General features: G+C 41.0%; 1 protein-coding gene and 1 long non-coding RNA gene across 2 annotated transcripts in view; both read left to right on the forward strand.

Annotated features, from left to right (window-relative positions):
• The window catches only part of LOC124282421 (stimulated by retinoic acid gene 6 protein-like), a 49,667-nt gene extending 37,292 nt beyond the window's left edge, over nucleotides 1-12,375 (forward strand). Inside the window, exons 13-15 of the mRNA XM_046718412.1 lie at nucleotides 10,565-10,613; nucleotides 11,704-11,824; nucleotides 12,169-12,375. Coding sequence (XP_046574368.1) covers nucleotides 10,565-10,613; nucleotides 11,704-11,824; nucleotides 12,169-12,289 — 291 coding nt within the window. The 3' untranslated portion in view covers nucleotides 12,290-12,375. The remainder of the gene's footprint in view (nucleotides 1-10,564; nucleotides 10,614-11,703; nucleotides 11,825-12,168) is intronic.
• Nucleotides 687-2,589, forward strand: LOC124282422. Its single transcript, XR_006900148.1, has 3 exons — nucleotides 687-739; nucleotides 993-1,113; nucleotides 2,532-2,589. It is a non-coding gene; the product is annotated as an uncharacterized LOC124282422 (long non-coding RNA).
• Nucleotides 12,376-17,702: the final 5,327 nt, after the last annotated feature.

Consider the following 17,702-nt stretch of genomic DNA (forward strand, 5'->3'; position numbering starts at 1 on the left):
ATGTTTGCCGGTGAGTTTGAAAAAAGGGCGTCACCGATAGGGATATCAAGGCAAGAATATGAGAATTGACATTCACTTTGTGTGAGATCGTTGGAGTATGAACCTTCATAGAGTAGAGAGGGGCGTTGGGGTAGCCTAGTGGTTAAACCGTTCGCTCGTCACGCTGAAGACTCGGGCTCCATTCCCCACATGGGCACATTGTGAGAAGCCCATTTATGGTGTCCCCCGCAGTGATATTGCTGGAATATTGCAAAAAGCGGCGTAAAACTAAACTCACTCATAGAGTAGAGGCTAAACTGTACTAACGTCGGAGTTCGGGACGATATTTAAAGCATCCCTGACTTTCTGAAGATTCATATTCCAATGCATTTACCCAAAAATGTGAATATCATTTGTCAGCTAAATCTTAAGACATGATCCTTTCTTTCCAGGCCGGCATAATCCTAATTTTAGCTCTTCTGGAGAAGCGGAGATTTCGCCCTGAAGTATGTGGAGGCCGACCTGCCTTGATTGTGTGAGCATCACAAAACAAGATATCTTTTAGTCAGCATATCCATATCTGTTTCCATGTAAAAGGTAAATCATTCGTCAAATGTATTTCTTTCCAGTCCCCTCCCTCTGCTTGACGGCTACGACAACCGTTTCTCATACGCCGCAGCCTTCGGGGCCGTTACCAATATCATCTCAATTTTTTTCCTGTCTCAAACCTTCTCCTTCAACTATCCATTGTGGGCTAAGGGTGAGTGTACAACCTTACTCTCATAATATACAACTGGTGAATCTCGGTGATATGTTACTCGTATTTGCCACTATTGTGGCTCACCTTTTCGCGAACACCTGGTAATACCAAAATTCGATGGCGTGGCATGGATGCTAAACAGATACCCGTGATAAAGGCGGAATCGTATCACTGATATCTCTTGTGGTTGTGGAAAAAGTTGAACCTTTCGGGGTTTTCAAATAAAATCAAGTAATGATCTGTTTTATTTCAGCATTGTTGCTGCAGCTACGAATTCTTGAGACCTGCATCGCATGTTTTCCACTGTTTGCCTGTATTTCCACACGACACAAGCTGGTTGGGTCAGTCCTCGGTGTTACCTACAGTTCAATACAGTAAGTTGTATCTGTTGTTAAGATCTGTCATTCACCAACACATCATCTTCATGATAACCATCACCACTTCATCTCCATTCGCAATCTCCCAAGGCATTGCTGGTATTTATGGAGAGGTTTCCTATGTCTCTAATCTCCGATCTGGTTCTCTCCTGATATAACGTCCACGCCCTGGTTCGTGTAGCCGGCAGAAATCTGTCACGTAAACAGCAACGACCCGACCTCCATCAGTCTGCTCAAGCTGCGACGAATAGTTTTCCCGTGTATATCAAGGCTGTTGTCACAGTGCATAAGACTCTGAACTCATGTGAAGGCATTGTCAGTGACGCAGCTCGCTGTCTGTCCGACATAACCAACTACAAATTACAAAGGAACGTGAACGTGGAAGTGAACAGCAATCTGTCACAACTGTGAAGCGTTTTGTTGTCAAGAAGGAAGGTGTGGTCCAACACACAACACTCATCTCTTCACATTGGCCCGAACGTCTATCTCTCAATCAATCAAAGCTGGTTGTGTAAATGGGCCACGTTGCCCGAACACCTATAAAACGTTTAAATATCTATCTCATCTGCTTCATTGGGGTGGAAGTGTATGTCCCCAGTCCACTCCATAGTTACACCTGCCAAAGTTTGGACATGGATCCAAGCCATTTCATCGACAACCTCTACTCTCTTGTAGTCTCTCGTTCGGCTGTCGCTACTTCCTGTAATCTCTGCCAGACTGACCTCACATAGGTCACCTCTTTCAACCAGTCTCTACCACTTCACTCGAAAACATACTGCTACATCTTCCAAACGAAAAAAGGAGTTCAAACTTTAAACTCACAAACAACAGAGCAGATACCAAAACCAGAAACAGAAAATGTGCACCTACATGTAACAAGGAAAGAAGGAAACTTTGGTGTTGTTCATTTTACTGTAATGATGAAATTATGTATTTTACAGAAACACCTTTTAACCTTGTACTTTAGATATGCTTGTGTATATGTGCAGACTTGGTATTTCTATCTGGCTGAAATAATGTTGATGCGACGTATATTTTACCTCACTCACTTACGCTCAGTCATTATCATAACTTTCACCAACACCACATCAGCAGCAGCAGCAACATCAGCAGCATCATGTCACCAGTGATGATCAGGGTTACAATTCGTCTTCATCAACCCATGTCGTAATAGCTAGGCGTCTAACGGGATCTGATGGTCAGGCGAGCTGACTTTGTTGACACATGTCATCGTATCCCAATTGCGTAGATGGATGCTCATGATGTTGATCACAAGATTGTTCCAGAATACGTTTTTACAGACAGCCCGCCTTATAGCTTGGTATTGATGGGTGCAGCGTTAAGCAACAATCAAACAAACAAAAACATGACTTTTTGTCATTATGGTTTATACATCCAAATTTTGTATGCTGCAGCTTAGGCGCTTCGATTGCTGAGGCCGTACAGTTCAACTGCCAGAATGATTCACAACCGGCGGTAAGAGTCATAATGATTTATGAGCAAAACACAAATTAAACGCCAGTTAGATTAGTCATTTACCGGTGTCCTCAAGTCAGATGCATCACACGTTAACAAGTCAGATGCATCACTTGACACTTGAGGTTAATAAGCACACATGCCATCAGTAATGACATACTATTGAAAGGTCTCTTCAAGGGAAAGTGAAGTATTGAACGATACCCAAAGGCTTAAAAACGTGTAACGTCCTCCATTGTCCTTGCTAAAACGGATCTGTCAAAACAAGGGCTAATGTTAGTGCCGATTAGCCTAAAGTAGTGCTCGGTTGCTGCCCTGAAAACGCAATCTCATTGCATTTAGCCATATGACGGATCATGAATACTGGATATATATGTAAGTATCACTTATAGGAAATACAAGCGGGATCGGTGCTCGGCTACTTCCCGGCTGTCCTGTGCTTCTTGTATCTGATCTTGAAGTTCCTTCTTGTCATCATGGAGTGCTTGAGGTCAAAGACATACGTCATAACAGTGAGTAGTACTGGAAGTGTCATTGTTTCGTTATATCTTTAGTGTGCCCACTTCTAAAAGCTTATCAAACAAGTGACTCCATATACCGTATTTTAAGTTTACTTGCATCGACTGATGCTACACGACATGCATATTCAGATTCTGTCAATTTCCTTCTTTTTTTGGACTAATATATATATTTTTTACACGAAAAGGAGCCGCTAAAACGGGTGTACGCTCACCAACAGGAGTATGTGCGTCAAGTTCTACACAGAGACTATGAGCCAAGGTAATATCGTGGTGATCTGAGGAATACATAGGGGCATGTAGTTTGGGATGTGGGTTACTGAAGACTTGTAGAATTCTTCAGGATGAATAATCCCTTCGTTATAGTAGGGCGAAACCTTGGTAATGTTGTTGTTTCATACACTGCAGAATTATAACGACACGTTGGACTGCAGTATTACGGGTACTTATTGCATCGTGAATGCAGCGTGATACGATGGTTAGGCAGGAACATAGTACCGTAGCATTAGGAACACGTGGGGTTGTACCATTAAATACTGGCATGTAAGACAGTAGCACTGAACCGGTATATAGACATGCAACATTATAGGGACATGTAAGACTGCTACATTATAGGGACATTTAGGACATCATCGTTATAGGACTGTGGCATTGCAGTGACATGTAGGACTGCGGCATTATAGGGACATGTAGGACTGCAGCATTATAGGGACATGTAGGACTGCTGCATTATAGGGACATGTAGGACTGCTGGATTATAGGGACATGTAGGACTGCTGCATTATAGGGACATGTAGGACTGCAGCATTATAGGGACATGTAGGACTGCGGCATTATAGGGACATGTAGGACTGCTGCATTATAGGGACATGTAGGACTGCGGCATAACCGGGACATGTAGGATTGCGGCATTATAGGGACATGTAGGACTGCAGCATTATAGGGACATGTAGGACTGCGGCATTATAGAGACATGTAGGACTGCGGCATTATAGGGACATGTAGAACTGCGGCATTATAGGGACATGTAGGACTGCAGCATTATAGGGACATGTAGGACTGCGGCATTATAGGGACATGTAGGACTGCGGCATTATAGAGACATGTAGGACTGCGGCATTATAGGGACATGTAGGACAGCTGCATTATAGGGACATGTAGGACTGCGGCATTATAGGGACATGTAGGACTGCAGCATTTTAGGGACATGTAGGACTGCAGCATTATAGGGACATGTAGGACTGCGGCATTATAGGGACATGTAGGACTGCAACATTATAGGGACATGTAGGGCTGCTGCATTTTAGGGGCATGTCGGACTGCAGCATTATAGGGACATTTAGGACTGCAGCTTTATACAGACATGTAGAACAGTATAGGACATTTAGGACTGCAGCATAACCGGGACATGTAGGACTACAACATTATAGGACTGTAACATTGCCTTGACATGTTGGACTGTAACATGATGTACAACGCTGTAGTGGGATGTGGAATTGTAGCATTACAGTGAGATGTAGCACAGTAACATGATTGTAATATGAAACATTATGACAACAGTAACGTCATCCTGGCGTATGGGCCTATAGCATTATAGTGAGATGTCGGACTGACATTATAGCGAGACTTCAGCATTATAGCAATGCATGTAAAACCGCGCCATACTTTAGTGAACTTTATGACAGTACTGTTGCAAATCTTAAAACGGCAGCAGAATTGAAATTTTATGAATCTATAATATACTGTCAAGTAGAACAAATGGTAGCAGAAAGTGTATCAGTAATCAAAAGCAATTTGGGTTATTATCAAATTATTACATATTTGTGCTCTACCATGTTGCACACTGTATAACACTGTATTTCAGCATAGAGAAGACAATTTGTGATAAATGGATCTACAGATCCGTCCCTGGTTTCAAATATCCAGTGCGAATCATATCCGTGGTCTCCATACTGCTAGTTCTTCTGTACCAAGTAAGTAGGATGATTATTAACCATGATTTGTGTGTTAATTATGCCACGTTCATCAATTAAACGTCAGTAGAACGGTGAACATTGAAACCAAACACATAAGCACCCGGGTTGCTGTTGAAACCATACTATGAAAAGTATTGGGTGTTGCGACACGCTTTCAATGTGTACATAATGACACTGTTTGTTTTGATTCCAGACTGGAATGGGCCTGATCCTCCTTGGAGTTCTAAGTACCAAATGGCTACAGTCTTGGAAATACAATCTTCCAGTTTTTCTCGGTGGACTCAAGATATGGTTATCGAAGCCCGTTGTAGATATATTTGCAGGTAGACACTGGTTTCGCTTTGTAAAATGTTCACTGTTTTAATTTGTATAAAGTGCATGTGACACATCAAACACTCACAATGAGCTCCATTTTGAACAATAGTGTCACATGTTGACATAGAATTAGCCCTTTGGAGAAACAAGCACTACGTCGCTGCACAATAATTAACAAATACAGAATGAGCGGAATCCACGTTCAGAAATCCCCAAAAAGGAAAAAAAGACAATCAAATGATGATGATGTGGATGTTTTGGTTTTGAGATTGCTTCCGTTGATTTGTGTGCGACTGCTTCAAAGGTTTGAGAGTTGGTTAGTGGGCTTAGTAGGGTTTACGCGTGTTATGGAGCAAAGTGTGTTATGAAACACCATTCTGTGTTGGATGTAGTGCGTATGGTGCTTTGGGGGTGTTTTCTTATTTTGTGCACGTAAGCAGGGGCGTAGCTACCATTATAAAAAAGCCCAGGCTTGCACATGATTGCTGGTAAAGAGGTTGGGCAATCCCTCAATACTATCTTAATATAAAGCTTTGCAACCCATCGGGCTTACACAAAATGTATGGCTTGCTATGCGCCTGGTGAGGATCTGTTGTCCTGTCGGAAGTTTAGTTATTGCCCTGTCTTTGTTTCTGTTTTCATATATGATGTTTATGAGCTGTTTAAGTGGCTTTTGGATGAGGTCTTACATCTTTTTGTTTGAATTTTGGTGTGTCACTGTTAGAGATATTTGATAGACGTTTGATTTCGTTCTAACTTAGAGGTAGGTGTGGGCTTATCTCTGGTACATTTAGGGCAGTTTCAACTGCTTGGTCACCATGGTCAGTATACATAGATAGAGTAACAGAGAACACTGTACAGATGGAGAGATGACAACATGACGAAGAGCCAATAGCGTTGTCATGGATAGGGGCATATTAATCAATTAAGGCTATATATGTCATTATATGAATTGCTGTGTTAAACAATAGCACAGTTAACGGCACAATTACAGCATGTGAAACACTTCGTTTAACATATGCCACTCGATGTTGTACGAAAGGGAAATATACACAAAGAAAAGGGTTAAGCATCCCCTGATATTTTCACAATACAAAATGGCAAAATACATGTCAGGTCCGCAATTGCCTTAAATGATCCGGACATTCAAATGCCATCTGATAGAACAACCATCTGGCAAGACAGAAACGCAACATCGATTAGCTGTTGTTAGAATTTAATAGCGATTACGTCATGTTATCACAGGTACTGTTTTTACCCCGAAACAAAAATACCCAAAGTATGGAGCTGCAAGTCAATGAAAGGGTGTTGACATTGATACTGTCACATGAAAATGTTCCTTGAAGACACTAGTGTACGTGCTCAGTGAGACTAATCAGTACCGGGTGGACCCGCCACGTACCCGGATGACACATTCCACCCTACGTCTCATGCCTCCAGTCAGACTTCGGATCTGTTCTAAGGCCAATAACAACCACTCAGCATGCAGAGCTGCCTCCAACTGACGTAAATTCTGTACTGGAGGATTCCGTGCCTGGATTCGCCGCCCTATAATGTCCTACACATGCTCCAGAGGGTTCAGATCTCGGCTTAACGCTGGCCAGGGTAGAGTTGTCACTGCGCTGGTCCTCATGTAATCCACTATGGCACGTGATCGATGACGCCTGTAGCAAGTGGATGGTTATCGAAATGAGGGACAACAACTGGTTGTAGGACGTCCCGGATGTATTGAGCTCCCGTTAAATTGCCCCGGGTGGTGACGAAATCCAGCATGCAATCGTGAGAAAGGCATCCCCACAACATGACAGATACTCATCCATAGGCAACAGTTGGCAGAATGTTCCTTGTTGTATAAGCTGTGTTCTTATGCCTCCAAACACGTGTACGTCCATCAGTAATACGAAGAAGTCCGACCAATGGAATTTCCTCCAGGTCTTCAGATTCCAGTGCCATCTGGCCAAGCACCATGCCATACGTGCACGTTTATGATGGTCTCTCAACAAGGGACATTTAATGACTCTTCTGGCCTTCAATCCTGCCGCTTTGAGACGATTTCTGACTGTTCTGGGGTCGATTGGGTAACCACAGTCTTTGCAGCTGAGGACTTGTACTGAAGGGCTCTCGGCGTGCATGTCGTATCAGTTGTCTGTCTTCACGCGGTGTAGTGACAGGATGTCTTCCAGACCTTGGACGGTCCATTGCACTTCCCGGATGACACATTCCGGTCTGCACATGTTTCCGGACTAAACGGCTAATAACGGTGTAATGGTAGCCCAGATTTCGTCCAATCGCCTTAAAGGACATTCCTGCTGTATGCATACCAATAATCTGATTCCTAGTGTCGATTGACAATCGTCTCCGTGCCATGTTTAATGAATATGCTTGAATGGCCGTTTCAGCCAACGTTAAATACCCACAAATACAGTTGAGCCATACTGCTTTCTGTGATCCTCGAGGATAGCATGTTGCATGTGCATGCCACAAGCGACACGAGTGCGATTGTCACATCATCTCGCACAAACTCTCCCCTTCCCACAATTATACCTTGTATCACTATATTAAATAACGGGGGAAATTTTCATAAAACATATCAGGGGGTGCTTAACGTGTTTCTTTGTGTAAGTTTGGAACCTATATTTCATAAAAGTTAACACGTTGTGAAGACTGAATAGTATTACTTCACTGTGTGACAATGACGAACGAAAGAACTGATAGGTATAGAAAACACTCACCATTCACGATTTTATTACTCCAAATTACCCACGAACGATACTTGTTGCCAAGAGACAGGATCGCTGATTTTTGTTCTCGTCTCTCAGGACTGTATGAACAATTCAATTCACAAACGTGAATGGAAATCCACATAGGTAGTTCTGGGGAAATTGTTAATGTGTAAATATGCCACTTACTGCCTCTTTCCAATAGCCAAGCCGGTTCACTCATCTTCTTCCTGTGTGAACGCTGCATTTTAATTAGTTCTCCCTAATGCGCACGTATAATATCCGCTTCTGGCCGTTTGCTGTTGCAGCTTAATAGACGTGTGGTGCATTTTTGTGATTATAGCACGTTTTCGAAACGGCAAAATGGTCAATACATACAACTAAGAACAGATCAGTGTCTAGTGTGAGAACAGTTTTACAAAATTGTCTATATTTGCTTTAAAGATAACGCTATTATATATAACAGGTAGAGCAATCCTAAAATTAGTGAGTCTTTGTTTATCTACATTATTCTTGGTCTGAACATGAAACAGGAGTTTCTTTCTGTTACAATGGACACTAAATCTTTACATTTTAATAGAAATTTACACACATTATACAACATATGTCTTCAGCTTGGAATCATGTTGGATTCTTATGTATGTGTTACATTTTAATATCTTGCAAAAGGAAGTAATATGCCGTTTGGGGACACGTTGTCGGTCATTTTCATTAACTTCACCCAGTTTATCTACCCCTCTTAACCTCTGCGTTTATGAGAAAGTAACGATATTTTTGTGTTTGCATTCAAACGACTGAACACCCATGTAGTCTGTCAATTCTGGAAATAGTTTCTCCATAAGAGCACACTTAGTTCAAGGTATTATATCAGATATTACATATGTACAAGAACATCTTATGCCCAGATGCTTATTCTTTATATAAGTTTTTAAAAATAAACCGGTCTTATAACCACGTTATGAGACACCTAGTAGAAATGCGCATTCATTTGTTTTGTTTGGCTAAATGGTACAAATCAAGAACTACAATGAATTCAGGTCATCCTTTCATCCTGAAAGACAGGTGAACACCATGCCTACCTTTACAAACATTTCATTAACAAAGACATAGAGAAAAGCCCTTGGACTTAATAAACAACCTTGCTGTAAACGTATCTGTATGACATTTGAAGCATTCAAACTACTAATGGGCCCATCTGATACAAGATTTAACAAAAGCGAAACGAAAACGGTATCCTTGGGTATTTGACTCGCTTGTTTCCTGTTTGCAGGTGTATACTTCGCCACATTGATCGTATGTGTGATTGTCACTTCATTCTACATCTATCTGTTTATGAAGAGCTACAGGTAAGAGATGAATTCCAGACGATGCAATTATATCAATTTGTCGGGAAGCTTTGAAAGACCATCATGATTGTGTTCTACTTTCAGACGGCATATGCTGCGAATGTTTCGGGGAAACAAGAGTTTCATTTTCAGTCAACTGCCGAAACCGCCCAGTATCATGGTATGTATAACATTATACCCATCGACATGAGCGGTTGTAAAGGAATACTCCTCTCCATGGTAATACTCCAGGAAATGAATTATTCAATATAGAACCTCAATGCAAACGAATACCCAGTCTTGACTATCCAGAGAAACAAATTCAGCAGCGAAAAGTATATGACAAAAGTATATCAACGAGGACACAGGACTGTACTAGAGTGTCGTTAGTGCCATACATTAACTTTAACGTACGACTATTTTAGCGCTAAGATAGTTTAAAAATCTAGGCCCTGCATAATAGTACTCCTGCCACAAGAAATTAAAGTTTTTCATTTTTTATTAAAGTTTGTAGATGTGTGGATATAATGAGAATATAATGCTATTCGCTACACCCCTGATGTAAGTGAATAGATGACACTAAATGTGTTAACAGAGCTTTTTTGGCGTGTCGAGATAAGTTGAGGATTTCCAAAGGAGGTTTATTTTACCCATGTTTAACCTTATGTTAGAATCCCCCAAAGTATATAAAGAATGTGTAAATGTTTATCTAATAACAATAATACATGACCATGTCCGTCACGCCGAAGACCCGGGTTCGATTACCCATGGGTACAATGTGTGAAGCCTATTTCTGGTGTCCCCCGCCGTGATATTGCTGGAAACCCAACTCACTCACACACTCACTCTTCACCGTAACAAACCAAACCAAATCACGTTCGCCGAACCAAACGTGAAGAAAATCGTCAACCATTTCAACATGTCTGATATGTTTAAACATTCAGTGGAACAGGACTCGAGACGTCTTTTTCGCGAAAGACTTCACTGAGAGACTTCACTCTGAAGGTGTAGTGTACAGATGAACTGACCTTGATTACTTGATTATGTTAACGTGTTTTTCGCAGTGTTATATTTTGGGGGAAAGAATGCAAACTGGTATTTTGATTTTCTATTTTCAGGTCCATAGCATGCGCTTTCCTGGATATCAAGTTGCCTACATGTTATCTGGTAACAGCTACAAAGTAGTTTAGTCAATGACATGCTCAATTGTTCCCGATAGGTAGGTAGTAGTGTCGGCTACGACAACTGTTGAGGCACAGCTGAGTTTAAAGTGAATACGGTGATTTCACTTAAGTTTATATGTGTACATGTTTCAATCCTAGGCTTCTGTTTAATCACAAATAAGGTGAATATCTCCAGTTAAGAAGATATTGAGTCATTTTTGCAGTTTCTTCAACGTATCCGTTCATGTATAAAGGCAGACCTGCTTTATCCCCCATACCACGAAACCTCGTTAATCAGGACGAAAGGGTACAAAAAAGACTTTTGATTGGATTAACAATTTTCAGAATTAGTGTATAGTAGGGGAGCTTTTCGAGCTGTCTAATGCGCCACGCTAGAAAGCTAATGGTGCCTTTATCGATCCCCAATTGTGACCGGGTGTAAGAACCTTGGAGCTAACATTACTTGCAGGCTCTTTCAGTGTTGTCACAACCCCTAGTGTGCAGTACACAACCCTGTGCACTTAAAATAACCCACTCATCTGGTAGGTGACCAGATGGTGGACACACGAACACGTACAGACACCTAGTTACGGGTATAGTAACGTGCAGCATCATTGGACAAGAAACCGTGACCATGTGTCCCAGTCCACCAAGCTGCAAATTAGTTCTTTGTGAGGATGACGCTGTGCGATAACGCGCTGCGCCGAACAGGCTGCATGTGAAGAAAATACTTCCTAGGGAGTTGAACTGGTTGATCAAGCAAACACTCCAGCGCCTTGCGCATGTACTAGTTGCGTGGATATTTACGCTACATAAATATGCTATTAAAAATGTGTTCCTAGTTTCGTTTATGTAATTGTCTATCTAAATTTACGTGAGTGCGTGCTCGTCCATACATGTATATTTAAAAAAATTCCAAAGCTTCGACTATACACTATGTTTTACTCTACCTATTGGATATCTCGAACGGGTACTACTGAATGCAATATTGTGACATGATATCAAATGATTAATTTGGTTGCTATGCGCAGTGTGCTTTGTCAGTTTCCTTCCCTTAACTTGTCCCCTCAATAATTATATGGATTGTTTTGCAGGATTTGGAGTGCTGTTTCTTGTAATGTTCTCCGTGGTGCTGATATTCGCCTATGTGATATATTTCCTCACTATCAGTCGCCTTCTGTCAACGGTACTTATATGGCTGTTACAACTATTGAGGTAAGCCAACTTATATGGTCACTACAGCATTGTTTAAAAAATAAGTGAGTTTCATACAGCTTCTTGTCGACACACATGTCCCAAACAGTGACATAATCGTAGTTTTAACGGACCTTTTGGGAATCTCCAAATCTTTGTGAGTTAATAAATGTGTTTATCAAATGTGAACGGCCATCTTCCAAATATACAGCAATGATATGAATTGGTAAGTAATTTACAGAGTTGCTCTGTACGATATATAGCACTGATATAATATACAATTAATATTTGTACGGTCTCGTATTGATACTTCTTTTGGGGTCTTTGTTTCAATTCAAATTGATTAAAAAATGATTTGGTATCAGTATTCCAGCCTTTGCCTTACTGCTGTTCTATCTGCAAGTTATCCTGGCTAAGTACGTGCTCATGCAAGACAAGATCAAGGATACAGATGACACGCCTCCTCTTAATGTTGACAACAGGTAGTGTAACATCTCCGGTCTCAATATCAATCTTTACTTTACAGGCTGTATCATACAGTTGGTTGAACGGACAGGCACAACGTGTGACCATATGTGTTCATGCTTTCACCCTGTAAAATATGTTGACTGCGTCGTATAATAACATGGATTCACTCACTAGACTTTAGAGATACACTCTTCAAAAAAAAGAAACGCATAGGTGATTTTGAAAATATTGGACTCATATCTAAATATACTATTTCTTTCCCAAACGTCATCGTTGTGTGATTGTAAACATCTTCAGCGCCAAAACGAGGTGAGTTTAACCTTTTCCCTTGTTTTAGATGGGTTTGAAAGAATAATCGCCCAAACGTCACCAAGAATACGTGCAAAGTAAGCGGAAAAGCATACAGTATCGATCATTATAAAAAGGCAAACGTTGTGTTTAATTCGTTTTTGCCTGGAAAAGAGGAAATCATCACCCAACGACTTAGTGCCGCCAATCGAAATATAGCACCATATCTCGCCTTTTGAATCGTTTCCTGCAGGCCAATTCCGCTCGAGATCGCCCGAGAAGCGGCCGACCAAGAGTTACTACCCATGCCAAGGACCACTACATCCCGGTTGCTCGCTTGCGTTATCTTTTTGCCACAGCCGTTGATACTGTACAACGCATCCCTGGTTTCAGATGAATTTCCGTCCACACTGTCAGGAATCGATTGCGTGAAGTGGGAATTCGACCAAGAAGGCCATTTGTGGCCCTTGTTTTGAGAGACTTCCATTGGCGCAATCGCTTGCGGTAGTGTCGCAGAGACCGGAACTGGAACCTTAGAAACTGGAGGCGAGTCTGGTTCAGTGATGAATCACGATTTCTTCTTCACCTGCGAGATGGAAGACAGCATGTTTACCGTCGGAGAAATGAACGACAGGTCGATATATTCGTTGGAAACAGTGCGATGGTGTGGGGTGTGATATCCATCACACAAAGATCTGATTTAGTTGTGGTTCAGGGGGAATTTGGCGGCAAATCGGTACATCAACGAAGTACTTGCACATCGCATGCTTCCGATTATGGACCAACAAAGGGAGTTGATTCATCACGACAACGCTACTTTACATACAGCACCCATCACGGTCCGCTACCTTGCTAATTCTAACGTCAATGTCTTGCCATGTCCGTCCCGATCACCAGGTCTTAACCCAACAGAACACCTATGGGATGAATTCGATCGACGTGTACGTCAACGTGAAAACACGTCTCAGACCCTTCCACAACTGGCCATCGAATTGCAGGAAGAGTGGAGAAGAATTCCACAAGAGCGACTTCGTCGACTTATCTAGTCTGTGCCGAGACGGTGCCGAGCAGTAATTGCTGCCAAGGGTGGCCATAAAAAGTACTGCCTTTGACGCCATCTTGTGGACTCGAGTAAACAGAAATACAACCATACAGGCTGTTGTTGTGTTGCCCAAGTGTTTGTCTTTTGACGTGTGAATGTTCACTTTTTTACCATTGACATTACATGAAGTAATTACTTTGAAACTAACCCAATAAATTCTTCTAAAAAAGGCTTCTGCGTTTAATTGTTTGAAGGGTGTATGTTCAAATCTCTTTTAGCTCAAGTCTAGTTTGGTCACGTCGAACGAATGGGTTCGATGTCTCATATATGTAGGTGGAAAATACGTGAAGCCCAATTCTTGTATTGCCAAATCAATTTCGAATTGATGTTCAGTTGCAATATCCTAAACATATCAAGAAACTATATGCTTTTCACAACAGACACGGTGTTTCCGACAATCGGAACATAAATACATCCAATTACAGATCATGAAATTTCATGTCGAGGACAACGTCCATAAAATCTCAATTATATAATTTCAGGCGGTTCTATGAATGCTTTAATTACTACGCCTTTTTCGGAAATCTGGGCATTGGACTATTGTCGTGTTTCTTGAGAATTCTACAAGGACTCATTCTTGGTGTTTTAATGGTTGGACGGCTGGATCACAGCATATATGCAAGGGGCTGGGAGCACAGAGACAAAGGTATGCCAAGGGTTTTGTTTCAGGTGTATCCTGTATTTCTGTATTTCCTTTTTACCCTTTTAAGCGGTATGTCTGTGATAGGAGTATGAGGATGGACCTTTGCTAAAGGAAAGACCTGTCGTGATGTTATTTACCATGAAGTAATCGTTCAATCCACCGCACCAGAGATTAACTATCCACTGACACAGAATTCACTTGGCGTAAATGGAAAAATAGCCTTGAAAATTATATGTATGGTTCACTGAAAATGAACCATGACCAAAACATAAGAGTAGGCAAGGAAAGCAATGTTTCCACTTCAGGGTCCTCCAAAGTGCGGGTTAACGTCGTAATTGTAAAATATCAAACGAATATATCAACATTAAGGAACCAAAGTGTTCATCGTATCCAGTATGATGTGAAACATTATTTATACAGGCACGCTCTTCATTTGATGGATCAAAGGGCAATGGCTGTTTAACGTCACAATAACTCTTGGACATGCAGTACCTGTATTGCGGAGGCAGTGGCACGAACGACGTTTTTAGCTATTACACTGACGTTGTATTCCTGCACTACAATTTTATTTCAAAGTCGAAATTAAATAGAAATTCATTATTCAGTTAAAATTTTGCGAAAGGCAGATAGTGGTCGTAACCATCATGTCGGCGCATCGTGTGATCTAAACAGGAACAAGAACATATCGAAACGTGATTGTGACTGGAACAGGAACACATTCGTGATAGTGACTGAAACAGGAACACATATTGTGATCCTGACATATCGGAAAATTCGTCAAAATGCTAAACGAACGAATTGCGTTCGCATCTGAAGGGCGAAAGTGTAGACTCAAGACACGCAATGTTTCTGTTTTAAATCACAAATCACAATGGAGATTTTGACGGTCATTGTTTCAAGGTACCATTTGCGTGTGAAAATATGCGTCTAATAGTTATTTTACAACATATTCTACAACTGGTTAATTTTTAATAATTGTAGCTTCTCTCTCCAGTATCACCCACCATACTCACTAAGTCCTTAGTCTACGAAGCAATAACTGTTTCTTCTATGTAGGATACCTGTCGTATATTTGCATGCTGCACGTGGAGAACGCCCATAACCACCCCATGTTGAGAGTCTTCTGTGACCTATTACTGACAGATCTAGATAAGGATGGACAGCACCAACCATTCCAGAGACCGGGTACGTTTTGGTAACGAATGTTTTGTAGTTCGTGTGTTGGTAGTCGACAAACATTGTAATGTTGGTAACATTTTATGTGGACGTGTGGTGAAGGTTGACGTAAGAATGGTTTAGGGGGAAAACTGATTTGTATGGATAGTCAACTTCTTTATTGCAATGAGTGCGACGTTTCGGTGTAGGTACTAACACCGTTATCAAGCTCTTCAAGTACCTACACCGAAACGTCGCACTCATTGCAATAAAGAAGTTGACTATCCATACAAATCAGTTTTCCTTCATCTTCACAACTTCTAAAATGCCTCTCAAAGAAAAGAAAGTAAGTATGGTTTTACACATGTACGTCACATTGTGGGAGTATTGTTCTATGTTAGAGAATGGGCTTTACACATTATAAGTAGACCCTTCTATTGAAAATGAACTGGCCTATTCTGGAACAAAATCAAGGCGATCTGAAAATACAAAGATGTTCCGGAACGGTTGTGCGCGAGTTGGACAATTGTGTATTTTACTTAACATTTGGAATTATTAATGATCAATATGAAACCTTTCTTCTAATTTGAATTAAGTGAGAAGAAATACCAGGGCTTCAAGAAGATGGTACGTGGCTTACACGCTAATTAACAACCCAGAACTTGCTCAAAGACGGAAACGAGTTCTCAATGAAACCAACAGGAAACGTCGAATCCTCAGAATAACACAAGCAGAAATGGAAGGTGCTGCTGACTGGCCTATTGACGACGGAATCAGTTCCTCTATTGAAGTTGTATCGAGCGGAAGGAACGTTGTCACAAATCACACATCCTCTAAAGTCCGTTCGGTCGTGTGCCTGGACAATACATGTGGCTGAATGCTTGGCCGTCACACCCTCCACTGACGCCAGTAGCAGAGTTATACTTAACCTGTGAATGAAATAATGTCCCAACAAAATGTCAACCAGCAAATTAGATTGTGTATTTGTATGCGTACGTGCAAGCCAGTGTGTGTGTTCGTACTTTCCCGGATTAAAAGACCAATCGTCGTTTTAAAACAATACCTGTAACCGGGGGCAATACCTGTAACCGGGGGCAATACCTGTAACCACCTTTTAGCATCTTTCGCTATGCCGCGGCGCAGAGCGAACCACCAGTTTCATGTGTGTTGAGAAATTATTACAATTAATAGTAATTTTAGTTTTCTTTCCCATGGGTGTCGTGATCATTCTTGTGGTCGGCACATGTCCAGTCCGTTTGATTTCATTTGAGATCGATGAATTGCTCACTAACACAAAATCTAAAAATTGTATTATTTTGTTGTCACTTTTCGCCATTTTTACGAGAGGGGACTACTTGCTGGTAGAACAGCCACGTAATCAACAAGCGTGTGTTGTGAAATTTCAATTTCACACGCGCAACTCGCACACCTGGCTGTTCTACCAACAGCAATTATCAGATTTTGTGTTAGTGAGCAATTCATAGGTCTCATTTGAAATCATACGGACTGTAATATACAGTAGGATGTATTTAATGTAACAAGTTCAGGCATAAAGTGGAAAACATCACGAAAAGGCTGTCAAATTAAGGAAAAAATATCGCATCTAGAAAATATGTACACATTACAGTTGTAATTTAAGACGAAATTGTATTCAGGAATGGATCTGTGTTTCTCTCTAATGTCATTCTGCATTAATGTTGTATTGTACACCACTGGTACACACAATTTGCTTCCCTGTTTCGTTACTTTCATCATCTTTATTAGATTTGTTACTTGTGATATTTTGTAGATCTTCATATCCAGTCCCTTAAAATGTAGTAACATGTATATAAATATGTTGTGTTTGATTGAGACTTTAAATGTCTCTCTAAACCCTGTTCAGGTTTGCCAATTTTAGAAAATAGAAGGGACAAACACTTTCCACATCCATACCAAATATCTCCTAAAAACATAGTTGATTGTACAACTTTGATATCATGAGCATGTGTTTATGAATCACTATCAAACTAGTGACGATACCTTAACATTGTAACCAAATCAGCTTAACCGTTCAGTGGTGAAATTTGCAGGAACCACAAATGCCAGTATTTGAAAACCAAAACGTACTTCAGGCCGATATGACTGCCATGTTCCAGACATATTTCTCAATTGCAGACTTTATTGCACGTTTGTATGTTTGTGTGTGATGTATAGGAAAACGAATGTATTACAGAATGCTTTGAAATTTATTACTGCTTTCATAT

Source organism: Haliotis rubra, unplaced genomic scaffold, assembly GCF_003918875.1.
Source record: "Haliotis rubra isolate DU_JTF1 unplaced genomic scaffold, ASM391887v1 Scf3, whole genome shotgun sequence".
Classification (NCBI taxonomy): domain Eukaryota; kingdom Metazoa; phylum Mollusca; class Gastropoda; order Lepetellida; family Haliotidae; genus Haliotis; species Haliotis rubra.